Below are 15,526 nucleotides of genomic sequence, written 5' to 3'. Positions count from 1 at the left end.
TTAAAAGTCATAATTATTTCTAGATGTATGGTCTCTTGGGGAAGATGGCTTGAACAGAGTCCTCAAAGTTACATTTCAAAGTTGTGTTTAATGCAGTGTTTTATTAAGAAGTGAACGTGCCTTTTATTTTCTCATACACTCATTCTCTCTGACTTTCTTACTCCCTGTGTATTCAGGAAAGATAATTCCAGGTTAATTCTTATGGCCGGCTCCAGGCTTTGTAAAGTGAGAGGTGGTTTCATGAAGTCCCCTGGAAGGGCCACTTTTAGATGTCTTTTATATGACTTCCAAGAAGCCTGCTTTCTCTAACTTTGTAGCTCAGTTGTTTTCTTTAAAATAACAATTTTCTGCCCGCAGAAGTTAAGATGTTTGTTACTGATGGACTTGTGGGTGGCGTAGAGAAATTCGGCTTCTGGCCCTACTTCTCTCCTTTTTAGTCAGGCTCTCTGAGTCTTGTAAACCATCTATTTCTTCCTGCTCTATTAAAACAAGTTCAGGTATTAGCTTCCTGTCACTAAATCTTGTGCATAACTACTGTACTTTCATTGGATCAGTGGTTCCTCTTGCATTTTTCAGAAAGTTAATATTAGTTGACATTATAAGGAGCTAATAAGTTAATATTATAAGGAGATATGATTAATCATTGTTGTTAAATTGGCTCCATTATGGATTGGTCTGAGTGTCTTAATAGAAGATCAGACTTAGGGCTTCCCTGGTGGCTCACTGGTAAAGAATCTGCCTGTAATGCAGGAGACACAGATGCGGTTCAATTGCTGGGTCAAGAAGATCCTGTGGAGAAGGGCATGGCAGCTCACTCCATTATTCTTGCCTGGAGAATTCCACGGACATAGGGCCCTGGCATTCTACAGTCCATGGGGTCGCAGAGGGTCGGACATGACAGAAGTGACTGAACAGCAGCAGCAGCAGCAGGCTTAGTTATTTTTGCGAGAGTACTTTCAGTTTTAAGTTCAGAAAAACCCTGTGTTAGACCATTCTTTTTTCTTTGGACATTGGATTTGAAATTTCACTTGTTTGACATGTTTCTAACTAACATTAACCTTCTCTTCCTCCTTTAGCTCTTAGCTGGTCTCCGTTTCAGTGTGCACCAGCAATCAGAGATGGATACGTCTGTGAAATTTGATTTACAAATTCAAAGGTGTGAAGACAACTTTTTTCTGTCTATAATAACTTTTGAGGAAATAGCATTTGTTATAAATATATTTTGCAGTATACTTAAGTATTATGGAATAAGGTAGACTAAAATTTTAGTACTTAGTTTTCAAATTTTAAGACCAATATTTATATGATAAGAATAATTTTATTATTTTTGAGTTTTAAGACAAAAATAAAAGTTAAATAAAACTCATCTTCTTAGAATTAAATGCTAATGAAAATAATTATTTTGTGCACTTTGTCATTTCTTTATTGCTTTTCATTTGTTCACTTTTAGTTTCACTGCCTTTGCCTCTGTATGATTTTGATGATAATTATGCTCATCAATAAATTCAGTCCTAAATTTATTTTTTTTCTTTTTCAGCTCCAATCTTTTTGATAAAGTAAGCCCGGTTGTATCTTACAAAGTTGACCTTGCTGTTTTAGCTGCTGTTGAGATAAGAGGGTCAGTATGATTACCCAGTTGAGTATCTTATTCTCATGATTTAAACTACTTTAAAAAGTAGTTACTTTTTTTTTACATTAAAAAAATTATTTATTTTTTAATTGAAGGATAATTACTGTACAGAATTTTGTGGTTTTCTGCCAAATATCAACATGAATCAGCCATAGGCATAGATATGTCCAGGGCTTCCCTGGTGGCTCAGACGGTAAAGAATCCGTCTGCAATATGGGAGACCTGGGCTCAATCCCTGGGTTGGGAAGAATCCCCTGGAGGAGGACATGGCAACCCACTCTAGTGTTCTTGCTTGGAGAATCCTCATGGACAGAGGAGCCTGGCAGGCTACAGTGGGTCAGACACAACTGAGCGACTAAACGCAGCACATAACTCATGTCCAAGTCTTAGGCCGCCTAACTTCTTTTGGATAGTATATGTTCTTATTCCTACAGAAGCTAGAACTATAGCTTCTGTAGGAATAAGAAGGCTCTGGGTTTATTCCAAAGCCCCAAATATTTATTTGCTAATTCTCTGGTAATAAACCAGACATGGCAAAAGCAGCATAAAGTAAATTTATTGAACTTTTATGCAGAAATGTTTGCCTATTACCAATTCATCTGTTACACTGGATTCAGTAAAGAAGAGTTTGTATGTCCAGCTGTGCATGTACACATACAAGTATAATTTTTCTTGTCTTTGGTGCTTTTTTAAAAATTCTGATTTTATTCATTTGGATACTAGGTACTTTTGAAAATGAACTGACCATATCATTTTGATATTCATGGTAGGTTTTCTTTGGTCATTGTTTAGAGTCTCAAGTCCTGATCATATCTTTCTTCCGATTCCAAATTGGAAGTACAAAGAGAACCCTGAGACTGAAGAAGATGTTGGGCCAGTTGTTCAGCACATCTATGAGGTTTGCGTTGGATTTAATTGATACCTGGTAGAGAGACAACAGAGGGAGGAACAGATAGGCTGCTTTTAAAAAACAAGTCCAAAGAACAAAAAGAAAACAAATCTATGTAACTTTTATGTGAACTCTGCATAGTTTAATTTTGTACCAGAGATTTCTTAGAATTTTTTCCCCATTCTGAAGCTCATTACCATTAGACAAGTAACTTCAAGTGGTAAAAGAAAGCTGTTTATACAAACTGTTGTTTAAAACCAATTAGTTGTACTTGGGTAAAAGGAATAGGTCAATGAGTAAAATTTTGATTCTGTGGGAAGAAAATTTTCTATGCCACTTCTCAGTAACTTTCTCATGTTTTCCTCTTTTGTTTATATTCTTATCCTAACACATACTGCCCTATTCGGAGGCAGATGTTGAGTTTGATTCTTTTGCATATTAATGATCATGATGTAATATTAGAGTCACTATGGAAACTCTGCTGTTAGTCAAATGCTGTTGCTTTAGGATTCCTAAAGATGATGTAGGGGACGGATTATAGATTTTTGCCCAGAGTATTTACATTTTTTTTTTCCTCATTAGCTGAGAAACAACGGTCCGAGTTCATTCAGCAAGGCAATGCTACATCTTCAGTGGCCTTACAAATATAACAATAACACCTTATTGTACATCCTTCAATATGATATTGATGGGCCAATGAACTGCACTTCAGATATGGAGATTAACCCTTTGAGAATTAAGGTAATATGCTTCATAGCAGCCATTTATTATGCTGATGTTTTATTGCTTTTCTTTCTAAATCTATAAAAGAAATGCATAAAATAAAGCAATTGTTTTAGTAATAAATCCATTCTGCAAAAATATTTTAGTTCATAACCAGTATGCTATGGATTAGATTGTTTATTTGTGTAATGAGTAAGGATGAATTCTATGACGTTCTACTGAACCATTTGTTTATGTAGTATTTAGTGAGCCTCTGGAGATATTCTTAAGTGATCCAGTTTGACTTTGGTTTCATCACAGAGTGGTTTTATCCACATGTGATATTATATCAAGGATGTTTGGATGTCCAAATTTTTGTCTTTGGGGTAAGATGTAACATTTTACTCTTGGCTTTTTTGACTTGACCTAGAAAATCTCATTTTATGGAATTCCATTTACTTTTAGGTATAGTCCTCTCCATCCTAGCATGTATCTTTGGATAGGAAGCTGTTGCAGTTGGGAAAAAGGAGGGTTAAGAAAACAAAACAAAAAAATGTATACTCTTGACACACATCACAGATGTACACTGTGAAATTTCTGACTGTTTTGTGTATTTTATCAGTTTCTCCTCTCACTATGCAAGGGGAGAAAATGATGGCTAGGCAGAGGTAATTTTTCCCCACATACTAAGGACTCATCTTTATTTTCTATGCTTAGTGTTAGCCATATAGTAAGTGGTGAATTTTCTATCATACCAAATTTTTAGTGGCTTTGTATTTTAATCACGTGTAACAGTTTATGTCAAAATTTTTATGCAAAATATTTTCCATTGTTATTTACCACCAGTTTATTAATGTAATCCTAGATCTCAAATTCACAAACAAGTGAAAAGAATGATACAGTTGGTGGGCAAGGCGACCGGAACCATCTCATCACGAAGCGGGATCTCACCCTCAATGAAGGAGATGTTCACACTTTGGTAAGTGCCATTCCAACAACAAGCACTTTAAATGTTTTTAAAATAAGTGATTATAGAACTGATGCCAAAGAACATTTCAAAAATAACAACAGCTGTGCTGGAAAGAGCTATATATTTTAATACCATTCACTCCTCTTACTTTCCTCTTCCTAACTGGATTAACACCACATTTTATTCAAAGGATCTGTCTTTATAGATTGCTAATAAAAATGTTTTATATTCTAACTTATTTTTCTGACTGCACTCCTTTAACTGACCTCTTTCTCCGTCTCATTCTAATCTTTGCAACTTATGTGCAGTACTGTAGAAAAAACCCAGAAGGCCTCAACAAAAATGTGGGAATAATTAACATTATGATCATCTTTTGTTGAGTCAGCCTAATGACTACAATATTATAGAGAGGTTTGTCACTCCAGTCCTTAAAATTTAATGTGTTAAAAGATGTTAAAATTTAACAGCTGCAAACCACAGCTAGCAGAGCACCTGGTATAGTGTTTCTGTTCACTTGCAATCACCAGTTACCTTCATATCTCCTAATTCCATGGTTCTTCTTAGCTCTCTTTCAGTTTAACTGCTCAGTGGTTTTTGGGCACATTAAGCACTTCCTCCGTAATGAAACATTCCTGTCTTACTTCTAGAGCACTACTCTGTTGGTTGTCTTCCTACCACAACTCTCGACTGCTTACTCTCCATATCTAGGCTTTTAAGCTCCCGAGAGGATTTTCAGGGCTCAGATTTCTTGCTGATCCACTTCCAGTCATTCATTAGATCTATGTGGTCCAGTTTTGTAAATAGCAGCCGCATTTCAGGTATTCATTGGCCACGTGTGGCTAGTGGCTACCACTTAGAGAAGTGCAGGTATATCCACACTGATGATTTCTGTCACTGTAGAGGTTATATCCCACAGTTCCATGTGAGATGACCTTCATCATTCTCAGGGCTATTAAGTACTATTTCTGTATAGATGACTTTGATTTATATTTCCAACCCAATCCTCTGCATTGAACTGCAGACTCTTATTATCCAGCTATCTACTGGAACTCTTCTTAAATAGGAATCTTACACTTAATGCTGAGAATATACCCTTGAGTTTTCCCAACGCTAATCTTTCTGTGATGTCGCACGTTTTAGTAAATACCAGCTCATATCTCTGTCCAAAACATGGGCGTTGTGCTTGACTCTTTTTTTTTCTCTCAAACTTCATATCTGACATATCAGCAAATTCTGTCATTATCTACTTTCACAACACACAGAAAGTGACCCCTTGTTGCCATCTGTATCACTGCCACAATCTAACCCAGGCCACCTTCCTCTTGCACTTGAACTATTATTGCCAAACCTCCCGTTAGACTCCATGTTTCTGCCCTTATCCCCATGACAGTGTATTTGCCACATAGGAGCCATAGTGACTCTTTTTAAAAATTGGTCAAGTCATGTCACTCCCAAGGACTTCCCTATAGCTCAGACAGTAAAAAAATCTCCCTGCAATGCAGGAGACCCAGATTTGATCCCTGGGTCGGGAAGATCCCCTGGAGAAGGGAATGGCAGCCCACTCCAGTATTCTTGCCTGGAGAATGCCATGGACAGAGGAGCCTGGTGGGCTACAGTCTGTGGGATTGCAAAGAGTCAGGTATGACTGAGCAATGAACACTACTACTGTGTCTTCCCATCTAACTCAGGAGAAAACCAGAGCCTAAAAAGCCTTCAAGGCAAACAGGATCTGGGTCCTTCTGCCTTGCTGCCTGCATTTCCTCTCCTTACTCTGCTCTTCCCATTTTGGTCACCTTGCTTTTCATTGAACAGACAGCCCCAAGCCTGTTTCTACCTCCTAATTTTGAAAATTGCTCTCCTCCTAAAATGCTCTTCGCCCAACTCTCTCTGTGGCTTACTCCCCCATCTCCTGCTGTTCTTAAGTGGCAGATTGGACTTGCCTGACCAACCCATGTGAATTCGAAGTTACCTTCTACCTTCATCCCACTTTTGATCCTGTTCTTTCTGGCCTCGTACAGAATCACATTTTTAAAATATTTGAGATAAAACTTAGATAAAATTTGCCATTTTACCCATTTTAAAATACATGATTTAGTAATCTCTAGTGTATTCACAACACTGTACATTATCTAACTCCAAAACATTTTCATCACTTCAAAAAGAAACACTGTGCACTAAGCAGCCACTGCCTTCTCGCCTACCACCCGTCTCTGGAGACCACTATCAGCTTGCTCGCTCTGAGGATTCATCTGTTTTGAACACATCCTATCAACGAAATCATATAAAATGTGGCCTCTTGTGTTTGGCTTCTTTAACTTAGCATAGTGTTTTTGAGGTTCATCGTGAAGCATGCATTAGTACTTCAGTCGTTTTGTGGCTGGATAATATTCCATTCTGTGGATAATACCACATTTTGTTTATGCATTCATCAGTTGATGAGTGTTTGTGTTGTTTCCGGTTTTTGCTATTTTGAATAGTGCCACTGTAAACGTTTGTGTGAACATATATTTTAATTTTTTTGAGAATAAATCTAGGGGTCCAGTTGCTGTGTCATATGGTCATACAGCCAAACTTGATTTAACTTTTAAGAACTGCAAAACTGTTTTCCAAAGTGGTTGTACCATTTTACATTCCCAACCAGCAGTATAAGAGGGTCCCAATTTCTCCACATTCTTGCCTTCACTTGCTATTGCCTTCAGAGAAATTTATTTTGTAGTCCTCCTTTTTGGAGTGAAGTAGTACTTCATTGTAGTTTTATTTGGATTTCCTAATGGTGCTGAGCATTTTTTCATTTCTGTATCTTCTTTTGAGGAATCTCTATGCAAACCGCTTGCCCATATTTAAATGGGGTTGTTTGCTTTTTCTTGTTGAGTTGTGAAGTGTTCTAGATGCTACCCTGCACATGTTTTCTCTCATTCTGTAAATTGTCTTTTTACTTTCTTGATAGTAGCCTTTGATGCAAAAAAGCTTTTAAATTTGAAGAAGTCCAAATTTCTCAAGTATACTTTTTTTGTGTGTTGCTTATATTTTTACTGTCATATTTTAAAAACCATTTTCTACCCCAGAGTCCTGGAGATTTACACCTAAATTTTCTGGTTTTCTGAGTTTTATAATCTTAGCTCTTACTTTTATATCTCTGATCCATACAGAATTAATTTTTGTATATGGTGTGAAATAGAAGCCCAGATTCATTCTTCTTCATGTGGTTTTCCAGTTCTTGCAACATCATTTGTTGGAAAGACCTAGCTCTTCCCTTTAAATGGTCCTGACTCCCTTGTTGAAAATGAATTGACTGTGAATATATGGGTTTATTTCTTGACTCTTAATTTTGTCCCATTGATCTACACATGTATCCTAATGTCAGTATCAAAATTTTTTGATTATTGTTTTTCTGCAGTAAGTTTTGAAGTTGAGGGGTGTGAGCGCCCCCTGCACAGTATTTCTTCTTTTTTAAGAGCGTTTTGGCTGGTTGTTGGTGGTGGTGGTTTAGTCGCTAACTCATGTCCGACTCTTGTGACCCCATGGACTGTAGCCTGCCTCGCTTCTCTGTCCATGGGATTCTCCAGGCAAGAATACTGGAGTGGGTTGCCATTTCTTTCTTCGGGGACTCTTCCCAGCCCCAGGAATCGAACCCAGGTCTCCTGGCTTGTAGGCAGATTCTTTACCAACTGAGCTACAAGGGAAGCCCTGGCTAGTTGGGGTTCCTGGCAATTGCATGTGAATTTTAGGACCAGCTTGTCCATTTCTATAAAAACACTTGTTGAAATTTTGATAGCAGTTTTATTAGCTCTGTCACTTTGAGAGTATTGCTATTTTGATGTTAAGTCTTTCAGTCCTTGAATATGAGCTATCTTCTTTATTTAAGTCTTCTTTATTTCAAAAATATTTTGTAGTTTTCCGTGTACAAATCTTACACTTCCTTGGTTAAGTAACTTCTACATATTTTATTCTTTTTGAATTCTGTTTAAAATAGAATTTAAATTTTTTTTTCATTTTATTTTTCATTGACAGTTTATATAAAAATAATTCACATTTGTATACTGATCTTGTGTTCTGTACCTTTTCTATACTTGTTTATTAGCTTTAGTAGTTTTATTTTGGGTTCTTTAAAGTTTTCTGTAAGTATTCTATCATCTGAATAGAGATAGTTTTACTTTTTTCTTTCTGATCTGGATACCTTTTTTTAAATTTTTTTTTCTTGCTTAATTGCACTGGTGAGAACCTTCTGAACAGTGTAGAGTAGAAGTATCATGAATGGACATTGTCATACAGTTCCTAATCTTATGGGAAAAGCATCCATTCTTTCACCAGTAAGTATGGTATTAGCTGTGCGCTTTTCATAGATACCTTTTATCAGGCCAGAGGAGTTTGCTTCTAATTCTGTCATCAACCGGAGGGGTCAGTTACTGGATAGCACTGTTGTGAGGTGTATGCATATGACATTACAGTTTATGTCTAATGCAGGTTGACCAGCATATAAAAGGTGGTGAATATTTGTTACTTCTGTCTGCCTTCAAGTTACCATTAAAAATGTCAAATGTGGCAAAGACCATCAGCATGCCACTTGATTTCTACAGATGTGACATGGAGTAACTATTAAAGATTCACCCCATTTCTCTTTCTTTTCCACAGGCATATTGTGATCTGATTTTCATGTCTTACTAAAATAACCATGCTCTGGGTTCTTTAGAATGTTAAATTCTAGCTATAAAAGTAAATATTTTAATATTATAAAGTTTATCCTTGCATAACAAATCACAGTAAAACCAATCCCTTCATAACAAGAAACATTCATAGGTTCAGCTGTTAGCCTGCTCATTTTGAATGTTATTGCTGTAAGGCAAAAGAATCTAGATCTCTTTAGCTTTCATATAAAACAAGACAAATGTCTAACTTTTATATGTTGAAGAGATGATGGAATGATCTTTTCTTTTAAGTAAATAATTTTTTTGGCAGGGTTGTGGAATTGCTGAATGCTTGAAGATTGTCTGCCAGGTGGGGCGACTAGACAGAGGAAAGAGTGCAATCCTGTATGTGAGGTCTCTCCTGTGGACCGAGACCTTTATGAATGTAAGTGGGGAAAGGCGGCATTCAGCAAATTTATCCACTTTTTCAAAGAAATAAAAAAGGCCTGACATCTAGAAAATCATCTTATTGTTATTCCCATATAGAAGGAAAACCAGAATCATTCATATTCTTTGAAGTCATCTGCTTCATTTAATGTCATAGAGTTTCCTTATAAAAACCTTCCAATTGAGGACATCTTCAACTCCACATTGGTAAGTCATTGATTTTGGGAAATGAAATAAGTGCATTCAGTTAAATACTGTAGTTGTTTTTATTTTAAGTATTAGCAGTTAGCTATTTTCGTAAAGTAATTGAGTTATTTGAATGGATTATAACTTAGTTTAATACTATTTTACTCCCCCATCCCAGAATTATTAAAGGTAGACTTTAGCATCTTATTGTGTGTAATATACTTAGCATATACTGAATTTCATGTGGGAAAATTTGGGGAATCTCTCTCCACAAAGTTAGAAAGTTGGAAATTAACTGCAGTAAGTGAGGGCATTTTATAGATCTTTAATTTGAGGATTAAAATGAAACCAATGCATCATAAAGTGGGTGGTCAGATTATTTAAAAAATCATTTCAGAGACAGTCAGAAGTTAACCTGAAGTTGAGAGTTTCATGTGTGTATATGCTATTGATGCCAGATGTGTAATGATACTATGTACTTATACTAGAAATGTACTTATACTAGAAATGTACTTATACTAGAAAATGTACTTATGTATAAGAAATGTGCTTATACATAGGTACTCATACGTATAAGAAATGTACTTTTACATATGTACTCATATGTATAAGAAATGTACTTATACTAGAAAATAATGTCAGTAACATTAACTTAAAATGCAGTATATATTCAGATATTTGTTGAATAACTCAGTGAACTATTTTTAAGACTCAAGAACTTTTTCTCCTCAACAGGTCACCACAAATGTCACCTGGGGCATTCAGCCGGCACCCATGCCTGTTCCTGTGTGGGTGATCATTTTAGCTGTTCTAGCAGGATTGTTGTTACTGGCTGTTTTAGTTTTTGTAATGTACAGGGTAAGTGATGGACTTAGGAAGAGAGGGAGGGAGGGGAAGCAGAAGAAAAGAAGAAGGGAGAGAAGAAAAAAGGGAGAGAAAAAAGGGAGGGACAGAGGAGTTGGACATTTAATAATGAGGTATGATGAGCACTCCTTATTGTTTGAAGGAAGAAAAGTTGAACTAAGTACCATGTTAAATTTTCTTGGCCATATTATGGCCACTCAGAATACTTTCTGTATTCTTCATTGATGTAGCAGTGATGTTATTTCTTCTTTTTTTTTTTTTTTAACTTGACAGATGGGCTTTTTTAAGCGTGTACGGCCACCTCAAGAAGAACAAGAAAGGGAACAGCTTCAGCCTCATGAAAATGGTGAAGGAAACTCAGAAACTTAACTGTAATTTTTAAGTTACGCTACATCCTGATCCATTAGAAGTTCCAACTTCAGTTTAGATTTTAATTTCCTTCCTGAGGAATAAAATTCCAAGACCATACTGCTGATGGTGCCCATTGGTGTTAACCACAAAGTGAGAGCAATATTTGTCATCCTTTTCATTATGATTAAGTTCATACATACATTTAATACCCCTACTGACTTGTGTTTTTAGGTATTTAAATAATAACATTTCAAGTGATAGGTCTTCTTCAGTGTACATAAGATAGTGCCTGAGTTACCACTTTATCTAAAATAGTACCTCCTACAATTACTGTTTCTGATTTTGTATGTTGGATTTTGTTTGTCTTTTTTGTTGTTTTAAAGCAATCCAAATTTGGACCTTAGGATCCACATCTTTTGTGCAGATATATGATGTTAATACACGTTACACTACACTTGAGTTTTCAAGCTAACTTCATAGCTGTATAAACTTGGATTTTAATATTACCTATATGGTAGGACTTTTAAAAAAAGAAAAATGCATGATCCCATCAAAACTCTTTCTTGTAACTGCAAAGGTACAGATTTTTGTTTTAATGTGAAAATTGAGTACATGCTATTAAACTTGTATTTATATTTTTATCCACAGTCCATTTGATTACATTTTATTTTGTATAAGTTTAAATTCTATTTCAAATCCTTTAAGTCAACTTATACTAAAAAATTAGTTTTTCCTGGTAGCTCAGCAGTAAAGAATCTACCTGCAATGCAGGAGATGCGGGTTTCATCCCCGCGTCAGGAAGATTCCCTGGAGGAGGGCATGGCAACCCACTCCAGTATTGGAGTTCTCTTGCCTGGAAAATTCCATGGATAGAGGAGCCTGGCAGGCTACAGTCCATGGTGTCGCAAAGAGTTGGACTTGACTGAGCGACTAATACACACACAAGTTATATTTCAAATCCTTTAAGTCAACTTATACTAAAAATTAGTTTTATAATCAAAATTGCCTCTTTTGCATAATTGTTTAATTTCTGCTAAACATCATGATGCTTGAAGTTAGATGGAATTGGAAATTGTTTCCAAAGTATATTCTATTGCATTAGTCTGGCTGTAGACAATACCAGGAAAAAAAAAAAAGCATTTAAATTAAAAGGCTATGTAGTTCTTTGACAGAGTTGCTTATTGAATAGTTTGTTCTTAGATTAGAGCAAGAGTTTTTAAGTTGGGATTAATTTATTTTCCTCCTATATATGTATTTTTCCTTATATTTTCAAAACTGTTATTGAGAATGTGTCAAGATCATTGAGAAAACTTTACAGTTTATAAGAATGTGCACTCAACCTCTGAATCCCACAAGAAATGCTAAGGTAGCTCACTGGTTTACTTCTAGCAATAGCATGATGCTACTCACATGGATATTACCTCAGTTGAAACCAGGTATAACATGTAAAACCAGTCTCAGCTATCATAATAACTTCTTAGAGGTTATTTTATAGGCAATTCAAGTTATTGGAAACCTTTTAAAATTTTCTTAGTTTTATTAATATGAACTACTTTTCTAGGATTTTTAAATAAAAGCTGTACAGGTGGCAAGTTGTAGTTTTTTAAGTCTGTAGGGTGATGAATCTTACTAGAAGATTATGTGAATTATTCACAGTTCCTCCAGGCCTGGGGATAACTGTTAATTATACCTATTTTTGTGTAATTACATCATATTGTGCATTAGAAATTGAGAGTTCAATAGCTTTTTAACTACTGCCTTCATTAGGTGATGATAAATATTTCCCTTAGATAATTGAATATTTTTCCATGTTTTAAAAATAATTGAAATTTTCTTGCCATGGCTTGTGTTATAACTCCCTACACAAGTGGCTAAACTAGAATACATTCATAAAATAGAAGCATATGTAGGTGAGTTGTACAAACAAGTTAGAACATTGACAAGACCCTATATTTAGCTTTAGTGATTTTCAAAATTGGTGTTATAATATAGATTTTACTAGTAGCTTAAAAGATCGTAGGTAGTCATACACAATAAGTACTTTTGTTACCAATAAATTTAAAGTTTTTTAAATAAAAATTTTTTTTATCATAGGGCCTGCCCAAGACAGTTGCTAAGTTGGTCTAGAACAGCATTTACCTCACCTGTTTTCCCATCTAATAGCGGTCATTCCTGGAAATATCTGTTGGATAGAAAGTCACTCTTTCAAAAAGTTAAATGTTACTATTTGCTTTTGCACAATCTGTTCCTTTTATGGCCTCTTCTCTCAAGATATAATCTTTTATGAGCGATTGAAGGAGGAGCCAAAATAGCTCAGTTGGGAGAGCATTAGACTAGAGGAGACTGAAGGGTCTTGTCATGAAAATTAACATGTTTTAAATTGCTCTTATGAACTGTAATTTAAAGCAATAGTATTTTCTTTTTTAAAAAAAATTTTATCTCTACAAAAATATGGTAGTCTAGACTTTGAAGACTAAAAACCTAGTCTTTGAAGAAAATATTTGGCAAAATGTTGGGATTAAAGTAACGTAAATGTTTTGGTTAAAATGTCAAAAAATAATCACTGCTGTATTTGTGATTTATTGAGAACTGAAAGCTGTTTTGACTGTAAAATTCTTATAATCTGGTTCAGTTTAAGAAATCACATATCGTTGGAGTTGGGAATATCGTAAAATATATGATATTGGTAAGAAATTGATTATGTTGTTGATTTCTTATGTAGGCATTTATTTCAGACTTAATATTTTGCAAAACATTTGTGTGAGGAATGCTCTTTCCTTTTCTTCCCTTTACCTTTCTGTTGTAATTAGTGATTATTATAATTCTGATTAAGTTCTTAATACTGAGTTGTAAAACAGTTAATCAAAATATTAGTGCCACAATTCTACATGTTTTGAAACTAATTATTCATAGTAAATTCTCATTAATACTTTATATAAAGAGAAAATTCAAGTGTTAGAGGCTCTACTGACTTCTCTAAGAGGATGTGAAAGGTTTCTGATAGTGAATCATAACCCTAAGAGAGATGTATGTGGCAAAAGTATAGTGTATAATAAGATCAGCGGGTTTTTTATAAGGCATACAGTCTGTAAATTGATAGATGTCCCTGTGTTACAGAATGTAGTGTTGAGCTTGCAAAGAATAAGCCATTCTTGGAATATTTGTGTACAACTGTTGCTTATCTCAGTATCACTGTGTTAGTGCTCTTGGATAGCTTATATATGCGATAGCTTGATTAATAAGAAAAATACAAAATTTGAAAATTGAATATAAGATCAAAAATAGAGAATGAAATGATGTAGTGCTCAGTGTTGTAGAGAGTATTTCTTTTAACTTGTTGGTAGGCTAGTTTGGCCAATGAACGTATCATGTAGCATGCATGTATGCTTGTATTTCATTGTAATTTCTCATACATAATGAATTTTTTGGCAGAGGTACTGAATCTTTGATTTTTTTTTGCTGTTGTTCTTCTCAAGTGCAATATAACAATGTAACCAAACCTAGATATTTCAAAGTCTAATTTAGTAAACCTAATCTAAAAGAATTTATTAGTATTTTTGTAAGCAGGAAGGAAGGATTCTGAGATGGATATATGAATGAAGTTATTTGCCCCTAAAAGGTCATTCTACCCTTTATTCATTCTACACTTTATTTCAGGCTGGACGTGAACTGTTCCCTGCTAGTTTTGAAACACTTTACAGTATCTTAAAGTTACTTGGAAGTTGTGTATATCAATTAATTTCCTACCTAGGTAACATAGAAAGTCATTTTCTTTCTTTAGCTCTCTTGTGATCACCCACATTGGGTGAGGCATAAAATGAGTGTGTTCTAAAATTTATGATTTGCTAACTTGATTTGAGTTAGTGAAAACTGGTACAGTGTTCTTCTTATTAGTTTCCAATGTGTAACTTGTGTCTGTTCAATAAACTTGAGCATGTGGTGCCACTTTTGTGCGTGGATGTTCTATTTTCCTTCTGTGATGTTGCTTTTTTTTAATCACAGGAGCCAGCAACAATGCACTAAAAGGATGACCTCAAAGAGGTGGCACATCTCTTTAAAAGTCCCAATTCTTAGCAGTGTTAGTTGGGAGGTGGAGGTTGACATACATACACTATTGACACTGTGTATAAAATAGATCACTAATGAGAACTTACTGTATAGCTTAGAGAACTCTACTCAGTGCTCTGTGGTGATGTAAATGGGAAGGAAATCCAAAAAAGGAGGGGTATATGTAAACATATAGCTGATTCACTTTGCTGTACAGCAGAAACTAATGCAACATTGTAAAGTAACTATATTCCAATAAAAATTCATAAAAAATTGAAATTTATCTACCTGCCTATCAACTTTCTGTAATAAACATGTATGTTCAAGTAAGAAAAATTTTGATTTGTTGTTTTAATCAACCAAGTTATCAAACAGTCAGTGTTGGGCCTTGTGGCAGGAACTGGAAATATAGCTGTGAACAAGATGGCCCTGGTCTTGTGGAACCTACACTAGCGAGGATACAGGCAAGAAAATATCCGTTTTATGTAATAAGAGTCCTAAGGGGAAAGAAGAGGTGTTGTGAAAGTTCATAGCAGGGGTTCCTAATCAAAGCTAAGGATATCAGGCAAAGTAGCCTCAAGAAAGTAATATATAAGCTAACCTTCAGTGTCTGTGGGGGCTTGTCAGTTAAAGACATGAGGGAGTAGAGGTCTAGGCAGAGGAAATAAGTATCTTCAACCCAAATAGTTCAGTTCTAGCTCAAGGGAATAAAATACACCCTTCCCTTCCCTTCTCTCCTCCCAAGAACCCCCATCTCTGTGCATAGTCAAAGGATATATTGTAAAGAGCTTTGTCAGTTTGTTGGGGATTTTGGA

At 35.3% G+C, this 15,526-nt stretch overlaps 1 protein-coding gene across 2 annotated transcripts in view; it reads left to right on the top strand.

Annotated features, from left to right (window-relative positions):
• The window catches only part of ITGAV (integrin subunit alpha V), a 109,236-nt gene extending 94,242 nt beyond the window's left edge, over nucleotides 1–14,994 (top strand). For both annotated transcript variants that reach the window (XM_070802534.1, XM_070802532.1), the window contains exons 22-30: nucleotides 1,077–1,156; nucleotides 1,538–1,618; nucleotides 2,423–2,528; nucleotides 3,102–3,260; nucleotides 4,087–4,200; nucleotides 9,148–9,261; nucleotides 9,363–9,470; nucleotides 10,185–10,307; nucleotides 10,587–14,994. In XM_070802534.1, coding sequence (XP_070658635.1) covers nucleotides 1,077–1,156; nucleotides 1,538–1,618; nucleotides 2,423–2,528; nucleotides 3,102–3,260; nucleotides 4,087–4,200; nucleotides 9,148–9,261; nucleotides 9,363–9,470; nucleotides 10,185–10,307; nucleotides 10,587–10,682 — 981 coding nt within the window. In that variant the 3' untranslated portion in view covers nucleotides 10,683–14,994. The remainder of the gene's footprint in view (nucleotides 1–1,076; nucleotides 1,157–1,537; nucleotides 1,619–2,422; nucleotides 2,529–3,101; nucleotides 3,261–4,086; nucleotides 4,201–9,147; nucleotides 9,262–9,362; nucleotides 9,471–10,184; nucleotides 10,308–10,586) is intronic.
• The last annotated feature ends 532 nt before the right edge of the window (nucleotides 14,995–15,526 follow it).

Source organism: Bos indicus, chromosome 2 (assembly GCF_029378745.1).
Source record: "Bos indicus isolate NIAB-ARS_2022 breed Sahiwal x Tharparkar chromosome 2, NIAB-ARS_B.indTharparkar_mat_pri_1.0, whole genome shotgun sequence".
NCBI classification, from domain to species: Eukaryota; Metazoa; Chordata; class Mammalia; order Artiodactyla; family Bovidae; genus Bos; species Bos indicus.
This window is presented reverse-complemented; position numbering and strand designations above follow the sequence as displayed.